The sequence below is a fragment of the Montipora capricornis genome, chromosome 14 (assembly GCF_036669925.1).
Source record: "Montipora capricornis isolate CH-2021 chromosome 14, ASM3666992v2, whole genome shotgun sequence".
In the NCBI taxonomy this organism is placed as follows: domain Eukaryota; kingdom Metazoa; phylum Cnidaria; class Anthozoa; order Scleractinia; family Acroporidae; genus Montipora; species Montipora capricornis.
This window is the reverse complement of record NC_090896.1, coordinates 4,393,353-4,412,751: the sequence shown is the minus strand read 5'-3', so window position 1 is coordinate 4,412,751 and position 19,399 is coordinate 4,393,353. Positions and strand designations below refer to the sequence as shown.

Here is a 19,399-nt window from a genome sequence, read left to right as displayed (position 1 = left end):
TATACATGGGTATACATGGGCATACATGTTGATACATGGATATACATGGGTATACATGGGCATACATGGGTATACATGGATATACATGGGTATACATGAATATATATGGGTATACATGGAAATACATGGTTATACATGGATATACATGGGTATACATGGACATACATGGTTATACATGGATATACATGGGTATACATGGACATACATGGGCATACATGGATATACATGCCTGTATGTGGGTATACATGGGTATACATGGCTGTACATGGATAGAAATGGACAAACATGGGTTTACATGTGTATACATGGACTCACATGGGAATACGTGGAGATACATGGAACTAGCTGGTTAGCCAGAGCGATATATGGGCATAGATGGATATACATGTATGTACTTTGCTATAGCTACATATATATGCTGATATACCTCTTTTATATAATTTATGCGCTTTATGATACACTTTAATAACCCTACTTAAAGTACATACCTCCGTTTCCAGGCCCTTTCTCACAAGATCGAGTAAAATATGCGGGATGGAATGCTGTGTAGTAAATGGTGAACGCCATCTTTATGCAATGATTATTCCATCCGGATTATTTGGCTAAAAGATAAGCACCCATGGTATTTTTGAATCGGCTAATTATCTTAATTCCGCATAGAGGACATGAGATGAGCAATATGAACAGTGTGGATCAGAAGAAGAAGGCTATCTATTTGGTCAGCGAAAACGTTCTAGGCACTTTGTTCAAGAGAGGCATTGCGTGTGCTGTCTCTTTCCAAAACGAAACATTTTTGTTGACTTCATCTTCTGTAATCAAGGAAGTCAACGCAAGTGAGAAGCCAAAACAACTCATAGCCGAACGGTTTTCGAGAAAATATTTTGGTGACTATCAAGCTGAGGTTTCAATCCTTACGACAATTGGTAAATTCACGTTTCTTAAGATAGTTCAGGAATGCAAATGTCACAAACGTGAAGGTTGGTCAATTGGTCCCTTCATTTTCAATGTCGACGTACCCTCTTCAGAAATGAAAGCGTCGGGAATGAGTCCGTTTTGTGGAAGGCAGAAGTTTAAAGTAGTTGAGTTCGAGTGCAATGGAAACAACATGAATATCGAAGTAAAAACAGAAATACCTATAGAGAGGACCTCAATTGTTGGAGCTCCGATTTTCAATGAGAAGAAAAACACCCAGAAGAGGAAGAGTCAATACCCGGTTAACGCAGTTCACATTGGCGTAGTGGGATTGAACAGCGAGGGGAGACTTTGTTCATACTACTTAAATAAAGACGTACTTGGTGAGTTTTGTTTGGTTTGTGCTCATATTCATTTAGTTGGACTAATATTTTCTCAGAGAATTTAAATCCTGTCAGTTGAGAATGCAACTCTATTTAAAACAATGGCAGTAAATCTGAACCCTGGTGACAATGAGGTGCCCCGCATTTCAAATTCTTGGTCATTATGTTCTTCAAAGTTGAAATGCTTATGCTCATCTTCGTATGTTTGTGTGAAATAGCACATTACCATGAAAATAAATACAAATAAATGAATTTACTTGAAGGAACCTGTTTACTGTTGGTCAATCCTTTCATTACATGGTTTAAGACTTGCAAGACACTAACAGATCAATCTCAATGCAATAATGACCAATAAGAGGTTTTCTTGGAAATTCAGTCCTGAGATATTTGGTATTGGATTCTCTATACAAAGTACTCATGTCACAGATCTTTAGCAAAATTCGCACAAGCACCATCTCAAACTGTAGCGACTATAACCCTGAGCAGGCTGTGCTGCCTGCATGTAATGTTTTAAATGTTTACTGGTAATGTTCTTGAAAAACAAGCACAGTGCAGCAATGAGAAGCCAAAGCCAGAGACTTAAGCGGTGTAGGTCAGAGTAGAGCGTTTTCAATCACTTGACTAGAATGGATGCTAATTTAATGAAACAAAAGAAACGATTTGCATAAAAATAGAGTTAAATTCCCAGAGAAATAGTTTGGAACGCCAACATGGCTGTGGTGACGTCATACATGTATATGGAAATGCTCTGTACAATGAGGAAATAATGCCAAGCACTAAATAATCAAACAAGTATGACACGTTGCACTTTTCAATGATCTTTCACGTTAAAAATTTCCTTATTGCGACGGTGCTAAGAAGGCAATATATGTCGTTTTTTCTGGCTCTATAATGTCAATAAAAACCATGCTGGTCACTTTCTACTTGTTGATTAAGCACTGTTCGCCATTGTTAAGTCCCAAAAAATTGGCTTTCATTACATATGTGATCCCATGATTGGAAACGACAATAGCTCAAATTAAGCAACATGTAATGCCGTAAATTTTGGTACACAGGGTTATTTGGGCCAATGAGTCTGCTGTAAATTTTTCTCATTTTGGTATATTTACAATCTTGGACAAAACTCGTTGGGAAAATGTGACACTCTAATTTGTCTGTGCGATAAAGAGTAAATTCTTCCTACTGTCCCCCCTCCCCCCATTCCAATGTTGTTTTAAAAAGCGACCAAAGGCTTGCACAGTATTTTGCATGACATTACCAACATTGGTATGGGGGGAAGGGGGGAAGGACCAAGATATTTTGTGAGTGCGTGCCAAATGATGCTTAAGCTAGAATTTTTCCCAAGAGTTTTGTCCAAGATTGTAGCTGATACTAAGATCAGATTTTTATCCATGTAGTGCAAGTTACTGTACATGTACAGTAATAATTTAAGGAAAGGGGATACATTTCCATTCATTACCAGTGTTGCAAATAGCATTTCTGTAGGTACATGTATGCATCCTCCAATGATTGTCATCTTTCTTTTCTGATCAGATAATTTGCTATCTTGTAAAGAAAAAAGAGGAAGTGTTGGAACTCAGACTAACAAACCTGTTGAACAAGGTAATGGACGATAATTAACTGCAGTTCTGAAGGTAATAAAAAGTAATGGAAATGATGATAATAGCACCTATACTAATTGGATCAAGGCTGTTGCCTAACAGGAGCCCGGTAGCCTGGGGCTCCCAAAGAATAGCTCTGGGCGCCTTAATTTTTCACAGCAACACCTTTCACTTCATATGTTGGGCTCCTAAGTTCTCAGCGTTTAGCTCTGAGGGCCCCTTTAAAATTTTCTTAGGCAGCAGCCTTGTGAATAATTATAAGTAACTGACTCAGAGATTTCTTTGTACACTAAGCACACAAGTTATTGCAACTTGATCTTTTTGAATTATTGTTACTAATCCAACACTCACGCTTCTGCAATGGTGTGTGTTCCAGTTAATGGTGGCTTCTAAGAGAAAGTCCCATGTGGTCACATTTCGAATGCTTTTGTATCTTGTCAACCTTATCCCTAATTTGTAAGACACATTGTACAATGCTCTACACTGTATCTACTCTATGTCTTTCATTTATACTGTCTTGTTGTAATGTTTGGCAGTTTAAAGTCATTTCAAACCGATGCAAAAGTCTGTCTCTGTCTTTTAAAATTTGTTGAGTATAGCACTTGCAACATAGCAATGCCATCCAGAATTTAATTAATGAATACAGTATTTCATGTTTCCAAACCTACAGATATGTAACAGAAGAAAAACATGCAGAACTAGAAAAACAAATTTAAAATTATGAGAACACAAACTTGTGCTCAGACCCCACACTACACAACCTCCTCCCAAACAAGTAAGGAGACAGGTTAGGGTTGCGGTTATCAATGGTTAATATGTAAATGTCCTAACATGGTTAAATGGCCTTGTTGGGTAAAATAGCGACTCTTCTGATAATAATCCTGGAGCCACAATGGCTCTTCCTGTTTGTGTTGCAGCCTCACTGACACTGTCACCCTCATCTCTGGCCATGCTGTGGCTCTTGTTATTTGAAAAATAGAAAGAACAGAAAATAGAAGAGAAATAGAAATAGTGGTGTTGCTGACAACATTTTCTGTGAACCTGAAGTCAAGCCGTGTTTCGCGGGGTTAGTGTTAGGATGGGAGACCAAAACAATAAACCCCTCATAAAAAACAAAAACATCTGACCGAAAATACTACTAAAGTATTAACGCTAACAAATGCGAACTCAGCAAGGTACAGATCCTGTTAGCTTGCTTTATGCAAAACAAATATTGATGAAAAAGCAAATAACTATTGATAAGAAAGAGCAGAAGGAAGTTTCCCGGACGGTCGATCGAGAATAAAATATTTACGACATGGAAACAACATTAATTTTGAACCGTGAATATAGAATATAAAAAGTTACGATCAGCGACAAACATTTTGGGAGATTTTTGCTACGTTCAAGTAAATTGCAAAATCGAAAGTGACATGGCCGGAATTCAGCGGGCGCCGTGATTAAGTTACCGTGGCATGTTTACTCGCCAAACAGTGAAGCATCTGTGTCAAATGATGGCAAGATACCGGGTTTTTGTAAGTTTCTTTTTCTGTCAAGTGTTATAAAGTTTGACAATGAAATGAGCGAAGTCAAAACAAAGATCACAATCGCCCAACTCTTATTTATGCAAAGTCAAAATTTACTCTCCAAGACGCGTACGACGTTATTTATCACCAGGTAATTCCATCATTTTGGAAATAGCAGCTACTTTATTATTCATCTGCGTCACAAGTTTTCACTGATTTTGGGGCTCATTTTGTTGAAACTCAAGCACGCTTCCAACAGGTCTGTGAACCCTTCCTGCGTACAGAGCAATACTAAAAAACTTCTCCCATATCACATTTCAACCTTAAGCTCGAAAATTCAATACACAACATGATATTATAATTCACAAAGGCAGAAAATACCACAGAATCCCTTTCCAGCGAAAATTTTATTGAAACAAACAACATATTTGCTCTTAGAGGCGAAAACCTCTTCCTATTTCATTGCGTGCGTGAAGACAAGAAACTCAATTGTGTCAAATTACCATGTACTTCAGGTGAATACTGCTCACTTTGATTTCGTCTCGACGGGCGATAGATTGTTGTCGAAGTCCAGTACTCGTCGCTTTTGAGATTCATGCCTAGTTTATCCAACTGATTTTCTATTATTGAGCTCCATAAGGGTATATTTTGTTTAAGGATCCACTAAAACGCCATTCGCGTTGCATGACTTTCGACGCCATTGCAGGCTAAGTTAATGATTCTACTGTGTCCACCAGAGAAATCTACGCAGTTCCACTACCCTCTCGATCCTAAGAAAATACGCGCAAAAGGCTCTATGCACAAAGACACCACTCACCAGGGGAGTAACAGGCAAGACTTTTACCGACACGGAAAAAAATACTAAAACGGAAATCTACCTATTTTCCGACTGGGTTTCCCATAGGGCAACCCAGTAAAAACCCACGAAATGAAACCGAGATTCCGACTGGGTTTGGCAACCCAGTAATTATGCACGTGCTAATTATTCTGTTTCAAACGCAATGAAATGTGACACGTGTGTGAAACGCAATGAAACGCTGTTTTTTGAAACGCATTTGAAACATGTTTGAAAGTGTTTGAAATGCGTTTAAATTTGTTTGAAACACTCAGTGTTTTGAAATGCGTTTGGGAAGAATTAGTTTAAGCATCCTTTTCATCTGGATGGTCACATTTCTTAAGGACGGACGCCTCCAACAGTGGAATCGGTGCAGTATTAATGCAGAAACATGATGAGAAGTTGTTTCCTGTTTGCTACGCAAGCAAGAAATTGACAGGTGCAGAAAGAAACTACTACACAATTGAGAAAGAATACCTAGCGATTGTATGGAGTATCAAGAGATTTCATCTTAATTTGTGCGGAGTTTCTTTTGTTCTTCAGATGGACCATGTTTGTTTAGGATAAATTGAGAAAATTTCTTCTGAAAGGGGGTTATGTTACGAAAAGTAGCATTGCGTGACTAGCATTACTTTCTAGAAGCTTCCCGAGAGTTCGTAGTTTGTTTATTTTTAGGCTCGTGCGTAAGCATTTCTAAATCGGTGTGTTTTGTAATCTTTCTATAATTAGATTGTTAACTGTTTTAGAAAGTTCTAGAATCTCATTGTGAAAGTATATAAGTGGACAGAGTTGCCATTAGCCGTGTTTAGTCAAGTGTACATGTGACAGAAGCAGTATTTATTCAAGTTGGCGGAGGCTGTGTAATTTTATCAAGTTACGTGATGTTTAGAGTTTTACCTCGTGGTTACAGCTACGTTCATTTTGGAATAAATCTTGTTGTGTTCCGACAACCCTGCGTTCAGTTTAGTTTGCAATGAACCTCATCAACGCTTGGCTTTGGATAGTGATGGCGTTTGATGGCTGAATTCAAGTCCCTTGGATCTAGACAAATGTGCAGTTGCCATTGCCTTTCTCAACAATCACCATCGAGCTAACCCAATCTGTCAGCTCATCAATTTTTTCGATGACATCCAGCTTGCACATGCGTTCCAGTTCAGCTTTGAGTTTCTCCATTAGTGAGATCGGTATCTTATGTGGTGGGTGAATCGCTGGTATGGCGCTAGGATCAATGTTAATGTGAGAATCCCCTTTCAAGCATCCCACCTCTCCAAACATGTCTTTGTAATCTTGAATGAAGTCTGGCTCATTGGCGTCCACTGCCCAAACATGCTTTGTTAGATAAAGATCAACGCATTTCTGAAGTCCCAACAGTGGCAGAGACGTAGTGTCAGCAATGATGAAGGGAACCAAATGGATTGTATTGTTGTGAGTCATTTCAAGGGTGCACTTTCCCATAACTGGTACATGTACATGTATGTCCATTCCATTGTACGCTGTAAGTCTTGTGTGGGTCCTATCAATGGGGGGCTTAGTAGATAATCTCTTCAGTGTTGATACTGTGAGAACATTTGCTTGTGCACCGGTATCCATCTTGAATTGTGTTACATGTACACTATCATTTGATCTTAGGGAGATTATTCAATTGCAATTGTCGTTCTTCGCGTTGTTGAGTGTGTTGACATCATAGTTTTAATCAGATGACAGAATTCCTATGAATATGTGATCCACATTTTCTGCTGTGCCACAAGCATCATTGGATTGGCCTTTAGCTGAGTAATGTACCTTGCATGGTGTTGATAGGCATACAGCAGCGAAATGGTTTAGTTTATGGTATTTTGAGCATGTTTTCCCGTAAGCAGGGCATTTTCCTCTTTGATGTAAACTCCCGCAGTACTTGCATTGATTTGTAGTTGGTGATGAACTACATGTAGAATTAAGCTGATTTCCTTTTTTGCGAGGAGCGTTTAGCGCATCAACAGTGGTCTCATTTCTTGCTTCCGGTCGTCAGTGCATGTTTCTTTGTTGTCTCAGATGCTTGGCCAATTGTAATTGCCATACATGTATCTAGCATGAAATCGTCGGTACGTAAAAGTTTCTCCCTTAGTTGGTTGTCTTCTACTCCGATTATGATCATGCCCTTGATCAAAGAATGCTTGAGTTTGCCAAATTCACATTGAGCACTTCGTCGCTTGAGATCTGTCACAAATTGATCAAACGATACGCCATCATGTTATTTATGAGTTAAGAAGTTGTGTCTTACTAGCGTAATATTCTTTCTTGCCTTGCAGTATGCTTCAAATCTTTCAATCCCCGGCTTTAGCTTCTGATCATTTTATCTTCCTCATTGGAAAACGTAAAAGTATTGTAGATTTCAAGGCATGGTTCCCAACACATGCTTACTCCTTGGGAATATCGGGATTTAATGCGAAACAAGTTCATGCCAACACAAATCTTCAGTGGACCTGCCATCAATGTTTAATATCAGTGCTGCCTTTCCATGCATGCCCAGAACTGGACTAGTCCACTGAATCAGAAACTGCTTTTCAAGAATTTCAAGATAACAAAATCCAGGAGATCTTGAATGCAAGTAACAACCATCTCAAAATTATGCACCTAAATACTCAAGCAATGTTGCCCATCTTTAATGAGTTTCTCTTAACAAGGTCATGTGTTCAAACCAAGTTGAAGTCCTGAATTTTTCAGGCTTCTCTACACAATTGCAAAAATTGTGTTCATAACTGCATGGAACATAGCTTCACTTGATTTTATATCTGCATTTCATCGTTGATTCATTCCTCACAGGATTATTAGAACTCACAAATGACCAGCTACCAACATCAGTGGCTTCATAGCTAAGTTGGTTAGAGCGTCGCACCGTCCGGTATTGCGAGGTCATGTGTTCAAACCCCGTTGAAGTCCTGAATTTTTCAGGCTTCTCTACGCAATTGCAAAAATTGCATTCATAACTGCAAAGATCATAGCTTCACTTGATTTCATATCCGCAGTTCATATGTGATCCATTTCATATAACATTTTATCGTTATATAATTATGATAATAGTAAAAAATAACAATAACTATACATGTACAATTGAAAATTTATGAAAAGTAAAAAATGATTCCATATGTCTACCATTTTTTAATAGGATACAAATTTCTGGTCATGCAGTTCCTCTAATCATTTAAGGGTTGGGGATGGATTTCAGTTCATTGCTATGTAGTGTTCTGAATAGCATTTTCTTTGTATCCTCTAATGATCATCTTTTTTCTTTTATTATCTAGACACTTTGTCAGATTCAGGAAAAGGACAACCAACAACTTCTTTGGATCACCCTTCAGTATCTGTAGATGGAATGAACATCAAGCGATCTGTTGAAGGTAAGGCATAAAAACTACCTGCAGTCCGTGTGGTGATAAATGATAATAGCAATAATTATTATTAATGTTAATAAAATAATTGTACCAAATCTCCTCTAGCGCCTATAAAAGTTGAGTCACAACTACCGTAATCAGTTTTGCCAATGTGCGAGCCAAATGTGCGAGCCATGGCTGCGAGCCATGCGAACCAAGAAGCGAGCCATGCGAGTCATGGCTGCGAGCCATGCGAGCCATGACTGCGAGTCACACAATTATTGAAAGCTAACCGTTTTAAAATGGGTGCTTAGACTTGATAACTGTTTATCAGTGCTATTTGAAATGGGTGCTTAGACTTAAATGCGAAATTCGCATGACTCGCATGGCTCGCTGGCTCGCAGATTGTCATTACCCTACCGTAATTGACAAAAATATCTCTTTATAGACCCGGATCACTGTGTTCTACTCCAATTATGATCATGCCCTTGATCAAAGAATGCTTGAGTTTGCCAAATTCACATTGAGCACTTCGTTGCTTGATATCTGTCACAAATTGATCAAACCATACTCCGTCATGTTATTTATGAGTTAAGAAGTTGTGTCTTACTAGCGTAATATTCTTTCTTGGCTTGCAGTATGCTTCAAATCTTTCCATCCCCGGCGTTAGCTTCATTTTATCTTCCTCATTGGAAAACGTAAAAGTATTGTAGATTTCAAGGCATGGTTTCCCAACACACGCTTACTCGTGTAGAATGTTTGGGAATATCAAGATTTAATGCGAAATCTTGAGTGGACCTGCCTTCAATGTTTAATATCAGTGCTGCCTTTCCATGCATGGCCAGAATTGGAATTGTCCACTGAATCAGAAACTGCTTTTCAAGAATTTAGAGATGACAAAATCCAGGAGAACTTGAATGCAAGTAACAACCATCTCAAATTTATGCACCTAAATACTCAAGCAATGTTGCCCACTTTTAATGAGTTTCTCTTAACAATGACGCTCTAACCAACTGAGCTACACGTACAGTGTATCAAGCCTCTGACATTGGGAACTGGTCATTTGTGAGTTCTAATAATCCTGTGAGGAATGAATCAACAATGAAATGTTATATGAAATGGATCATATATTGCAAAGTCACTGGTTCAAACCACGTTGAAGTCCTGAATTTTTCAGGCTTCTCTACACAATTGCAAAAATTGTGTTCATAACTGCATGGAACATAGCTTCACTTGATTTTATATCTGCATTTCATCGTTGATTCATTCCTCACAGGATTATTAGAACTCACAAATGACCAGCTACCAACATCAGTGGCTTCATAGCTAAGTTGGTTAGAGCGTCGCACCGTCCGGTATTGCGAGGTCATGTGTTCAAACCCCGTTGAAGTCCTGAATTTTTCAGGCTTCTCTACGCAATTGCAAAAATTGCATTCATAACTGCAAAGATCATAGCTTCACTTGATTTCATATCCGCAGTTCATATGTGATCCATTTCATATAACATTTCATCGTTATAATTATAATTATGATAATAGTAAAAAATAACAACTATACATGTGCAATTGAAAATTTATGAAAAGTAAAAAATGATTCCATATGTCTACCATTTTTTAATAGGATACAAATTTCTGGTCATGCAGTTCCTCTAATCATTTAAGGGTTGGAGATGGATTTCAGTTCATTGCTATGTAGTGTTCTGAATAGCATTTTCTTTGTATCCTCTAATGATCGTCTTTTTTCTTTTATTATCTAGACACTTTGTCAGATTCAGGAAAAGGACAACCAACAACTTCTTTGGATCACCCTTCAGTATCTGTAGATGGAATGAACATCAAGCGATCTGTTGAAGGTAAGGCATAAAAACTACCTGCAGTCCGTGTGGTGATAAATGATAATAGCAATAATTATTATTAATGTTAATAAAATAATTGTACCAAATCTCCTCTAGCGCCTATAAAAGTTGAGTCACAACTACCGTAATCAGTTTTGCCAATGTGCGAGCCAAACGTGTGAGCCATGGCTGCGAGCCATGCGAACCAAGAAGCGAGCCATGCGAGTCATGGCTGCGAGCCATGCGAGCCATGACTGCGAGTCACACAATTATTGAAAGCTAACCGTTTTAAAATGGGTGCTTAGACTTGATAACTGTTTATCAGTGCTATTTGAAATGGGTGCTTAGACTTAAATGCGAAATTCGCATGACTCGCATGGCTCGCTGGCTCGCAGATTGTCATTACCCTACCGTAATTGACAAAAATATCTCTTTATAGACCCGGATCACTGTGTTCTACTCCAATTATGATCATGCCCTTGATCAAAGAATGCTTGAGTTTGCCAAATTCACATTGAGCACTTCGTTGCTTGATATCTGTCACAAATTGATCAAACCATACTCCGTCATGTTATTTATGAGTTAAGAAGTTGTGTCTTGCTAGCGTAATATTCTTTCTTGGCTTGCAGTATGCTTCAAATCTTTCCATCCCCGGCGTTAGCTTCATTTTATCTTCCTCATTGGAAAACGTAAAAGTATTGTAGATTTCAAGGCATGGTTTCCCAACACACGCTTACTCGTGTAGAATGTTTGGGAATATCGAGATTTAATGCGAAATCTTGAGTGGACCTGCCTTCAATGTTTAATATCAGTGCTGCCTTTCCATGCATGGCCAGAATTGGAATTGTCCACTGAATCAGAAACTGCTTTTCAAGAATTTAGAGATGACAAAATCCAGGAGAACTTGAATGCAAGTAACAACCATCTCAAATTTATGCACCTAAATACTCAAGCAATGTTGCCCACTTTTAATGAGTTTCTCTTAACAATGACGCTCTAACCAACTGAGCTACACGTACAGTGTATCAAGCCTCTGACATTGGGAACTGGTCATTTGTGAGTTCTAATAATCCTGTGAGGAATGAATCAACAATGAAATGTTATATGAAATGGATCATATATTGCAAAGTCACTGGTTCAAACCACGTTGAAGTCCTGAATTTTTCAGGCTTCTCTACACAATTGCAAAAATTGTGTTCATAACTGCATGGAACATAGCTTCACTTGATTTTATATCTGCATTTCATCGTTGATTCATTCCTCACAGGATTATTAGAACTCACAAATGACCAGCTACCAACATCAGTGGCTTCATAGCTAAGTTGGTTAGAGCGTCGCACCGTCCGGTATTGCGAGGTCATGTGTTCAAACCCCGTTGAAGTCCTGAATTTTTCAGGCTTCTCTACGCAATTGCAAAAATTGCATTCATAACTGCAAAGATCATAGCTTCACTTGATTTCATATCCGCAGTTCATATGTGATCCATTTCATATAACATTTCATCGTTATATAATTATGATAATAGTAAAAAATAACAACTATACATGTGCAATTGAAAATTTATGAAAAGTAAAAAATGATTCCATATGTCTACCATTTTTTAATAGGATACAAATTTCTGGTCATGCAGTTCCTCTAATCATTTAAGGGTTGGAGATGGATTTCAGTTCATTGCTATGTAGTGTTCTGAATAGCATTTTCTTTGTATCCTCTAATGATCATCTTTTTTCTTTTATTATCTAGACACTTTGTCAGATTCAGGAAAAGGACAACCAACAACTTCTTTGGATCACCCTTCAGTATTTGTAGATGGAATGAACATCAAGCGATCTGTTGAAGGTAAGGCATAAAAACTACCTGCAGTCCGTGTGGTGATAAATGATAATAGCAATAATTATTATTAATGTTAATAAAATAATTGTACCAAATCTCCTCTAGCGCCTATAAAAGTTGAGTCACAACTACCGTAATCAGTTTTGCCAATGTGCGAGCCAAACGTGCGAGCCATGCGAGCCGTGCGAGCCATGGCTGCGAGCCATGCGAACCAAGAAGCGAGCCATGCGAGTCATGGCTGCGAGCCATGACTGCGAGTCACACAATTATTGAAAGCTAACCGTTTTAAAATGGGTGCTTAGACTTAATAACTGTTTATCAGTGCTATTTGAAATGGGTGCTTAGACTTAAATGCGAAATTCGCATGACTCCCATGGCTCGCTGGCTCGCAGATTGTCATTACCCTACCGTAATTGACAAAAATATCTCTTTATAGACCCGGATCACTGTGTTCTACTCCAATTATGATCATGCCCTTGATCAAAGAATGCTTGAGTTTGCCAAATTCACATTGAGCACTTCGTTGCTTGATATCTGTCACAAATTGATCAAACCATACTCCGTCATGTTATTTATGAGTTAAGAAGTTGTGTCTTACTAGCGTAATATTCTTTCTTGGCTTGCAGTATGCTTCAAATCTTTCCATCCCCGGCGTTAGCTTCATTTTATCTTCCTCATTGGAAAACGTAAAAGTATTGTAGATTTCAAGGCATGGTTTCCCAACACACGCTTACTCGTGTAGAATGTTTGGGAATATCGAGATTTAATGCGAAATCTTGAGTGGACCTGCCTTCAATGTTTAATATCAGTGCTGCCTTTCCATGCATGGCCAGAATTGGAATTGTCCACTGAATCAGAGACTGCTTTTCAAGAATTTAGAGATGACAAAATCCAGGAGAACTTGAATGCAAGTAACAACCATCTCAAATTTATGCACCTAAATACTCAAGCAATGTTGCCCACTTTTAATGAGTTTCTCTTAACAATGACGCTCTAACCAACTGAGCTACACGTACAGTGTATCAAGCCTCTGACATTGGGAACTGGTCATTTGTGAGTTCTAATAATCCTGTGAGGAATGAATCAACAATGAAATGTTATATGAAATGGATCATATATTGCAAAGTCACTGGTTTAAACCACGTTGAAGTCCTGAATTTTTCAGGCTTCTCTACACAATTGCAAAAATTGTGTTCATAACTGCATGGAACATAGCTTCACTTGATTTTATATCTGCATTTCATCGTTGATTCATTCCTCACAGGATTATTAGAACTCACAAATGACCAGCTACCAACATCAGTGGCTTCATAGCTAAGTTGGTTAGAGCGTCGCACCGTCCGGTATTGCGAGGTCATGTGTTCAAACCCCGTTGAAGTCCTGAATTTTTCAGGCTTCTCTACGCAATTGCAAAAATTGCGTTCATAACTGCAAAGATCATAGCTTCACTTGATTTCATATCCGCAGTTCATATGTGATCCATTTCATATAACATTTCATCGTTATATAATTATGATAATAGTAAAAAATAACAATAACTATACATGTACAATTGAAAATTTATGAAAAGTAAAAAATGATTCCGTATGTCTACCATTTTTTAATAGGATACAAATTTCTGGTCATGCAGTTCCTCTAATCATTTAAGGGTTGGGGATGGATTTCAGTTCATTGCTATGTAGTGTTCTGAATAGCATTTTCTTTGTATCCTCTAATGATCGTCTTTTTTCTTTTATTATCTAGACACTTTGTCAGATTCAGGAAAAGGACAACCAACAACTTCTTTGGATCACCCTTCAGTATCTGTAGATGGAATGAACATCAAGCGATCTGTTGAAGGTAAGGCATAAAAACTACCTGCAGTCCGTGTGGTGATAAATGATAATAGCAATAATTATTATTAATGTTAATAAAATAATTGTACCAAATCTCCTCTAGCGCCTATAAAAGTGTAGTCACAACTACCGTAATTGACAAAAATATCTCTTTATAGACCCGGATCACTGTGTTCTACTCCAATTATGATCATGCCCTTGATCAAAGAATGCTTGAGTTTGCCAAATTCACATTGAGCACTTCGTTGCTTGATATCTGTCACAAATTGATCAAACCATACTCCGTCATGTTATTTATGAGTTAAGAAGTTGTGTCTTACTAGCGTAATATTCTTTCTTGGCTTGCAGTATGCTTCAAATCTTTCCATCCCCGGCGTTAGCTTCATTTTATCTTCCTCATTGGAAAACGTAAAAGTATTGTAGATTTCAAGGCATGGTTTCCCAACACACGCTTACTCGTGTAGAATGTTTGGGAATATCGAGATTTAATGCGAAATCTTGAGTGGACCTGCCTTCAATGTTTAATATCAGTGCTGCCTTTCCATGCATGGCCAGAATTGGAATTGTCCACTGAATCAGAGACTGCTTTTCAAGAATTTAGAGATGACAAAATCCAGGAGAACTTGAATGCAAGTAACAACCATCTCAAATTTATGCACCTAAATACTCAAGCAATGTTGCCCACTTTTAATGAGTTTCTCTTAACAATGACGCTCTAACCAACTGAGCTACACGTACAGTGTATCAAGCCTCTGACATTGGGAACTGGTCATTTGTGAGTTCTAATAATCCTGTGAGGAATGAATCAACAATGAAATGTTATATGAAATGGATCATATATTGCAAAGTCACTGGTTTAAACCACGTTGAAGTCCTGAATTTTTCAGGCTTCTCTACACAATTGCAAAAATTGTGTTCATAACTGCATGGAACATAGCTTCACTTGATTTTATATCTGCATTTCATCGTTGATTCATTCCTCACAGGATTATTAGAACTCACAAATGACCAGCTACCAACATCAGTGGCTTCATAGCTAAGTTGGTTAGAGCGTCGCACCGTCCGGTATTGCGAGGTCATGTGTTCAAACCCCGTTGAAGTCCTGAATTTTTCAGGCTTCTCTACGCAATTGCAAAAATTGCGTTCATAACTGCAAAGATCATAGCTTCACTTGATTTCATATCCGCAGTTCATATGTGATCCATTTCATATAACATTTCATCGTTATATAATTATGATAATAGTAAAAAATAACAATAACTATACATGTACAATTGAAAATTTATGAAAAGTAAAAAATGATTCCATATGTCTACCATTTTTTAATAGGATACAAATTTCTGGTCATGCAGTTCCTCTAATCATTTAAGGGTTGGGGATGGATTTCAGTTCATTGCTATGTAGTGTTCTGAATAGCATTTTCTTTGTATCCTCTAATGATCGTCTTTTTTCTTTTATTATCTAGACACTTTGTCAGATTCAGGAAAAGGACAACCAACAACTTCTTTGGATCACCCTTCAGTATCTGTAGATGGAATGAACATCAAGCGATCTGTTGAAGGTAAGGCATAAAAACTACCTGCAGTCCGTGTGGTGATAAATGATAATAGCAATAATTATTATTAATGTTAATAAAATAATTGTACCAAATCTCCTCTAGCGCCTATAAAAGTTGAGTCACAACTACCGTAATCAGTTTTGCCAATGTGCGAGCCAAACGTGCGAGCCATGCGAGCCGTGCGAGCCATGGCTGCGAGCCATGCGAACCAAGAAGCGAGCCATGCGAGTCATGGCTGCGAGCCATGACTGCGAGTCACACAATTATTGAAAGCTAACCGTTTTAAAATGGGTGCTTAGACTTAATAACTGTTTATCAGTGCTATTTGAAATGGGTGCTTAGACTTAAATGCGAAATTCGCATGACTCGCATGGCTCGCTGGCTCGCAGATTGTCATTACCCTACCGTAATTGACAAAAATATCTCTTTATAGACCCGGATCACTGTGTTCTACTCCAATTATGATCATGCCCTTGATCAAAGAATGCTTGAGTTTGCCAAATTCACATTGAGCACTTCGTTGCTTGATATCTGTCACAAATTGATCAAACCATACTCCGTCATGTTATTTATGAGTTAAGAAGTTGTGTCTTACTAGCGTAATATTCTTTCTTGGCTTGCAGTATGCTTCAAATCTTTCCATCCCCGGCGTTAGCTTCATTTTATCTTCCTCATTGGAAAACGTAAAAGTATTGTAGATTTCAAGGCATGGTTTCCCAACACACGCTTACTCGTGTAGAATGTTTGGGAATATCGAGATTTAATGCGAAATCTTCAGGGAACCTGCCTTCAATGTTTAATATCAGTGCTGCCTTTCCATGCATGGCCAGAATTGGAATTGTCCACTGAATCAGAAACCGCTTTTCAAGAATTTAGAGATGACAAAATCCAGGAGATCTTGAATGCAAGTAACAACCATCTCAAATTTATGCACCTAAATACTCAAGCAATGTTGCCCACTTTTAATGAGTTTCTCTTAACAATGACGCTCTAACCAACTGAGCTACACGTACAGTGTATCAAGCCTCTGACATTGGGAACTGGTCATTTGTGAGTTCTAATAATCCTGTGAGGAATGAATCAACAATGAAATGTTATATGAAATGGATCATATATTGCAAAGTCACTGGTTCAAACCACGTTGAAGTCCTGAATTTTTCAGGCTTCTCTATACAATTGCAAAAATTGTGTTCATAACTGCATGGAACATAGCTTCACTTGATTTTATATCTGCATTTCATCGTTGATTCATTCCTCACAGGATTATTAGAACTCACAAATGACCAGCTACCAACATCAGTGGCTTCATAGCTAAGTTGGTTAGAGCGTCGCACCGTCCGGTATTGTGAGGTCATGTGTTCAAACCCCGTTGAAGTCCTGAATTTTTCAGGCTTCTCTACGCAATTGCAAAAATTGCGTTCATAACTGCAAAGATCATAGCTTCACTTGATTTCATATCCGCAGTTCATATGTGATCTATTTCATATAACATTTCATCGTTATATAATTATGATAATAGTAAAAAATAACAATAACTATACATGTACAATTGAAAATTTATGAAAAGTAAAAAATGATTCCATATGTCTACCATTTTTTAATAGGATACAAATTTCTGGTCATGCAGTTCCTCTAATCATTTAAGGGTTGGGGATGGATTTCAGTTCATTGCTATGTAGTGTTCTGAATAGCATTTTCTTTGTATCCTCTAATGATCGTCTTTTTTCTTTTATTATCTAGACACTTTGTCAGATTCAGGAAAAGGACAACCAACAACTTCTTTGGATCACCCTTCAGTATCTGTAGATGGAATGAACATCAAGCTATCTGTTGAAGGTAAGACATAATAACTACCTGCAGTCCGTGTGGTGGTGATAAATGATAATAGCAATAATTATTATTAATGTTAATAAAATAATTGTACCAAATCTCCTCTAGCGCCTATAAAAGTTGAGTCACAACTACCGTAATTGACGAAAATATCTCTTTATAGACCCGGATCACTGTGTTCTACTCCAATTATGATCATGCCCTTGACCAAAGAATGCTTGAGTTTGCCAAATTCACATTGAGCACTTCGTTGCTTGATATCTGTCACAAATTGATCAAACCATACGCCGTCATGTTATTTATGAGTTAAGAAGTTGTGTCTTACTAGCGTAATATTCTTTCTTGGCTTGCAGTATGCTTCAAATCTTTCCATCCCCGGCGTTAGCTTCATTTTATCTTCCTCATTGGAAAACGTAAAAGTATTGTAGATTTCAAGGCATGGTTTCCCAACACACCCTTACTCGTGTAGAATGTTTGGGAATATCGAGATTTAATGCGAAATCTTGAGTGGACCTGCCTTCAATGTTTAATATCAGTGCTGCCTTTCCATGCATGCCCAGAACTGGAATCGTCCACTGAATCAGAAACTGCTTTTCAAGAATTTCGAGATGACAAAATCCAGGAGATCCTTACTGCAAATAAGCGATCTGTTTAAGGGATAAGTAACTACCTGCAGTCCGTGTGGTGATAAATGATAATAGCAATAATTATCATTAATGTTAATAAAATAATTGTACCAAATCTTCTCTAGCACCTATATAAAAGTTGAATCACAACTACCATAATTGACGAAAATATTTCTTTATAGACCCGGATCACTGTGTTACATCATTTCTTTTGCAACTGGATCTTGTGGAATTAACCCAAAACTCATACTTCATGCTGGGTGTTCCAGTTGTTGGTGCTTTCTATATTTATGATTAATAATTGGTAACCAGACTGCGTGTCGTACAATTCTGTCTGTAATCATACTCTTGATTAACAAATCGGATTCCCACTTTGCGGTTGTCCAATTTTGTTAATCACTGGTCTGGTTACAAACCGGATTGGACTCCACTCAGTCCTTAGTAATAAGACTGAGGCCTGAGAAACTCGGTGTTTTCTTCCATCTCCAACTCCAAAAGTAACGAAGGAAGTCATTTGCATATTCCAAGCCAGAACTAATCTTATTAAATATTCAACTTAACACCTCATCTGCTGGCAAAACCAACAATACGGAAACTAATTGTGCCAGAACCGGACCTGCTCCCAGAGAAGAATGTGCCAAAGTTCCCAACCTGATGGTAGCAAATGTTATGTCTCTTGCCCCGAAAATAAATTGATGAAGTGAGTGAATTTGTTTATCGCAAGGAGGTCGATCTAGTGTTTATCATGGAGTCCTGGTTGAAAGAGCATATTGCTGAGGGATTTGTTGACATCCCTGGCTTCACAGTGGTGGGTCACGATTGACAGGAACGGATGCATGGCGGTGTATGTGCTTATATCAGAGTAGGAGAGTACAGATATAAACATCTAAAAGATCTGAATTGTTGCGATGAACACGAGGGTCTGTGGCTGCTTATTCGACCCAATTGCCTCCCTCGTGAATTCTTCTGTATTATTGCCGCTGCGATATACCACCCTCCCAAGGCGGATGATCGATCTTTTCGGGAGCACCTGTTCCAGTCTCTGTCTCTGGTTGAGTCTGAGTGTCCAAATTGTGGCATCCTTGTAACTGGGGACTTTAACTGTTTGGATATGAGTGGTCTTTTGGGGCATTTTCGCCTTAAACAAATCGTGAAAGTACCAACTCGTAAAGACGCCACCCTCGATTTGATACTAACGAATATGCATGAGCATTACTCTGCGCTCAGGCCTTTCCACCATTCGGCCTGTCGGACCACAATACGGTGATGGCAACCGCGTTGCATGGAAAGCGTAACA

General features: G+C 38.2%; 1 protein-coding gene and 1 pseudogene across 2 annotated transcripts in view; both read left to right on the top strand.

Moving 5' to 3' along the window:
* Window positions 1-515: 515 nt before the first annotated feature.
* Window positions 516-19,399, top strand: part of LOC138033032 (uncharacterized) — a 52,661-nt gene continuing 33,777 nt past the window's right edge. Inside the window, exons 1-8 of one of the 2 annotated variants that reach the window (XM_068880765.1) lie at window positions 516-1,295; window positions 2,829-2,897; window positions 8,518-8,613; window positions 10,343-10,438; window positions 12,164-12,259; window positions 13,997-14,092; window positions 15,554-15,649; window positions 17,387-17,482. In XM_068880765.1, coding sequence (XP_068736866.1) covers window positions 620-1,295; window positions 2,829-2,897; window positions 8,518-8,613; window positions 10,343-10,438; window positions 12,164-12,259; window positions 13,997-14,092; window positions 15,554-15,649; window positions 17,387-17,482 — 1,321 coding nt within the window. In that variant the 5' untranslated portion in view covers window positions 516-619. The remainder of the gene's footprint in view (window positions 1,296-2,828; window positions 2,898-8,517; window positions 8,614-10,342; window positions 10,439-12,163; window positions 12,260-13,996; window positions 14,093-15,553; window positions 15,650-17,386; window positions 17,483-19,399) is intronic. The other variant, XM_068880766.1, reaches the window with a different exon arrangement.
* Window positions 18,767-19,399, top strand: part of LOC138033261 (uncharacterized) — a 796-nt pseudogene continuing 163 nt past the window's right edge.